The sequence below is a fragment of the Merops nubicus genome, unplaced genomic scaffold, assembly GCF_000691845.1.
Source record: "Merops nubicus isolate BGI_N331 unplaced genomic scaffold, ASM69184v1 scaffold26020, whole genome shotgun sequence".
NCBI lineage: Eukaryota > Metazoa > Chordata > Aves > Coraciiformes > Meropidae > Merops > Merops nubicus.
The window spans coordinates 30,947-34,796 of NW_008581247.1; the positions used below are offsets into that span (position 1 = coordinate 30,947).

The window sequence follows — 3,850 nt, forward strand, 5'->3', positions numbered from 1 at the left end:
TATTGGGCCCAGTAAGCCTCCTGCCGGTAGCTCAGCGGCGAGCAGCAGTGCTTCAGGCACTTGGTGAGGAAAACCAGGACCGCCACGATGCCGATGAGCAGCCAGCCAAAGAGCTGAGAGAGAAGAGAGAGGCTGTGTTAGGACATGGCAAGGTATTCTCACCCCCTCCATGCGGCTTTGTCCCCAGTGGGCCTACCTGGGACTCGTATCTCAGCCTCCGTGTCACCTCATCCCTGAACTTGGTGAGGTTTGCTGGCATGTCTTTACAGGGGAACCTGGCCAGCACCTCAGCCCCATACTCGGCTGGGAACTTGTCCAGGGAGGACGGCTTGACAAACTCACTGAGGGCACAGATGTAAGCCTCCCCGCGCAGCAGCGAGATGACTGACCAGGTGACAGGCGCCACGGCCGCCCGGCCCATGATGGAGCCAAACAGGAGGAAGGTGGCGGCAGCAGAGAAATTCTTGATGCCACGCTTGTGGCACTCGGCCACCAGGTTCCAGGTGTGGTTGTTCCAGATGACGCCGATGAGGAAGAGGGCCAGGGCTGGGACACCAATGGCGGCCAGCCCATAGATGTAGTTGCGTGCAGGGGAGCAGGGGCAGTTGAAGGCAACGACTGAGAAGAGCTCTTCGCTCCCCACCGTGCCCAGGGCCACCAAACCATTGAAGATCATCACATCTTTGCTCTTGAAGAACAAGGAGAGGAAGCGGAAGTTCTCGGCGATGAGGGCGGCCATCTCGTCGTGGGGGTGAGAAGAGGTGAGTACTGCAGCGGGGGGCCGTGCTGGCCCACCTCCCAGCACCCACGGACACGCCAATGAGGGGTGAAAAGGCCTTGGACCAGCTGACGTGCAGGGAGCTGCTCCAGGAGCACGACACCTTCACTGCCGTCCCTTCTTCCTGCCCGACGTCCCAGCCTCTGGAGCTACAAAAAGGTCTGAAAAGGGGTTCAGCCTAAGCAATGTGTGAAACCTCAGTTGATTCAGTTTCCCACTAAGCTCTCCAGAAGCGTCTCTACCGTGAAGATGACCAACAGAACAGCTCTTTCTGCCCCTGTCATTTGCATGTTCATTGTCCTTCCTTCTCTTTGGTTTTAGTCACCTCCCGCAGAGGTGACTGATGTCAGTGTCACTGCCAGAGACCCGATGATCTCCCAAGCCTAAAACGAAGGAGGACGCTGTGTTACTGGGAAAACTGGACCAGAGCACTGGCACTAGGATGTGTCCCCAAGCCTGCCACTGACTCATGCTAGCCCAGGCACATGCAGCACGTGCATGCTGGTGCCACGCTGCCTTGAAGGTGCTGTGTGTGGCTTTTACCTCCCTCTTTAGACCTGATGAGGTAATATTTACTAAGAGGCAAAGGTATGCCAGGGAGGCAGCAAGAGGTGCTGTGAGATGGCCCAGCAGGTTTGGGGGCAGGGAGATGCACAATGGGAGGACCAGACAGTAGCAGCCCCTGCTGACAGGGAAGAAGGGATGCTCAGGGGCTGTTGCTGCCAGGAGAAGAAGTTACTTTCTGGGAAAGCAGAACTTACCTTGATGACCCAGGATACAAACACCAAATGCTGGTAGAGCTCGGTCAGCAATTATGTAAGAGTTTTTTTCTCTGATTAGGTGTGGCAGGATGATCTCCTTCTCGCCCACTGTTGGTTGACATAACTGTGCTCCCTGTCCTGGCCCACTGTCCTGGCTCAGCGTCTAACTGCTAGACTGAAATTGAGCCCCTTGACCTGTATGCCTCAGTGCCAGAGATGCACTTCACCACCCTTCACCTGTGCAGTTTCCATAAGCCCCTCCTCCCAGTACAACACTGGTTATACTGGGATGCCCATACCACCAACAGGGCTGGGTTGTGTGGACTGCAGGCACTTGGTACCAAGAAGAGTAAAGCATGTGCCCTGATTTTTTTTTTAAAGGACAGGGAAATAACTGGGAGTGTATCCACGCTCTCTGCAGTAATGCCCATTCTCCCATGCCACTTGCAAGCTGCATTTAATTAGTTTCTTAGTTGCCTTTCCATCTGCATTGCATCCCCACAGGGTTTCATCTCAGGAAGCCCCAAGCACATTGCTAGCTCTGGGAACCCTCACCCATGTGACGAAACCCGCTGGCCTTAGGGGAACTGCTGTCACTGGTGTTTGCTGGAGACAGGAAGGACCCAGGGACCAAATAAACTGTCTCTGGGAGCTTGCACAGTGCCGGCAGCACTGGTGCACATCCGGGGCTCTCAGGGAGCCCTGATGCACAGCAGGAACGCCCCAAAGCCCGCCCTGATGTGGGATGTCCTCGCCAGTGTGCATGGAGCAAGGCTTCCCCACCCCAACCCCTGCTGCAGGGACATTCATGCAGAGAAGACAGAGGCACCTTAATCCTTCTGGTCTCTTATAAAAGGCTGGTTCATGCACTGTGCTTTAAATCACTACTGTGTTTTGGTTCATCTGCTGCCCCACCAAATCCTGTGTTACTCCCTTCCTCTGTGGAGCAGTGGAAGGGAACAGGGGCAGAAATAAGGCCTTGGTTCCCTGCTGTGCCTAACCCACGCCAATCCCTTCAAAGTCATGCTGTGATACTGGTGAGTTCAAACACAACCAGCCCTTAATGTCTTCCTGCATCTTCCCAGTTTTCCATATGCAAAACTCCCTTAGCAAAGGAGACAGACCAGCCAAAAACTATCATCACGTGATGGGGAGCCAGGCCTCACTCTCTGGCTGCCATGCTTTGTGGTACACCACGCCTGCAGCCATACCCTAAACCTGCAGGCTTGTTCTAGTGCATGGGGCTCAAAACCCTGTTATTAGAGTTACCAGCAAATAGCCCTGATAAACAAGGCCCTGCGACCTTCCTGACAGTGCCTGAAAACGGGCAAAACGAAAATAAGAAGAGCTGGCAAAGGGAAGTTTTGGGGAGGGGTTACCCTTCCTCTCCTTGGTGGTTATGGTTCCTGCCTGGGAGAGGGAAAGGTGGGTAGGAGGACAGGGGAAAAGTTATTTGCAGCAGATCATTTTTTAGCAGTCTGTTAAAGTCTGTCCCCTAAACATGCACGAAAGCAAGAAAAAAGAAGTTACTTACTTGAAAAGTTGTTGAAACTAGTTCTGGAGCCTTCTCAGCTCCTCGCAGGCTTTTTGCTCGGGCTCTGGCTGTGGGGGGGTCCCAGCAGGGCATGGGGTGGTGCAGAAGTGGGGGTGTGGATTAGGCCAGCCTGATGGGCAAAGTGAAAGCTCAGGAAAGCAGTCTTAGAAGTTTGGCGGCTTCTTTTTTCAGTCTGCAATGTGTCCTCGGCTGTCAGGTTTTGGGAGGAGGAAGGAGGTTGGAGGTTGTTCTCAACCCCTGTCTTTGGGTGGGGCGAAGAGCAGGCGTGTGGCTTCTGCTGGGTGCAAAGCTGAGGTTGTGCCTTTAAAAAAAAAAAAAGAGAGAGAAAGGAAAGGCTGAGAATGAGTCACTGGAAAAAGCACGTCGGCCGTTTGCAGAGGCTCGATGCAGCTGTGCGAAGCTGGCATGGACAGCCTGGGGCTTGCCTGCAGGACGGGAGCGATGGGGTGCATTGCGGGGGGGGGGCAAAGGGAAATGCTCTGTGTGGTGGGTGGGTGCAGCCCCTGTGGTTCCCAGGGGATGCAGTCAACGCCGGTGGGACCCAGCTCAACCGAGGGTATCTGGGCTGTGCAGGAGCCTGGCGCCACCCCAAGCAGGCAGTGGCAGTGCGGGAGAAGCTGTCGGTCCCATGTGAAGGGGCAGAAAGCGCTGCTTTTCTGCATGGGGGCATTGCATGCTGCTTTTCTGCCGAGTGAGCCGGCAGCGAAGATGCCAACCTGGCTGAGTTTTTAGGATAAGCAGGAAGCCACCGTCGGG

General features: G+C 54.9%; 1 protein-coding gene across 1 annotated transcript in view; it reads right to left on the reverse strand.

The window, feature by feature from the left end:
- CALHM2 (calcium homeostasis modulator 2) overlaps positions 1-739 on the reverse strand; it is a 1,060-nt gene extending 321 nt beyond the window's left edge. Inside the window, exons 1-2 of the mRNA XM_008949385.1 lie at positions 197-739; positions 2-113 (exon numbers count right to left, since the gene is read on the reverse strand). Of these exons, the coding sequence (XP_008947633.1) occupies positions 2-113; positions 197-739 (655 nt within the window). The remainder of the gene's footprint in view (position 1; positions 114-196) is intronic.
- Positions 740-3,850: the final 3,111 nt, after the last annotated feature.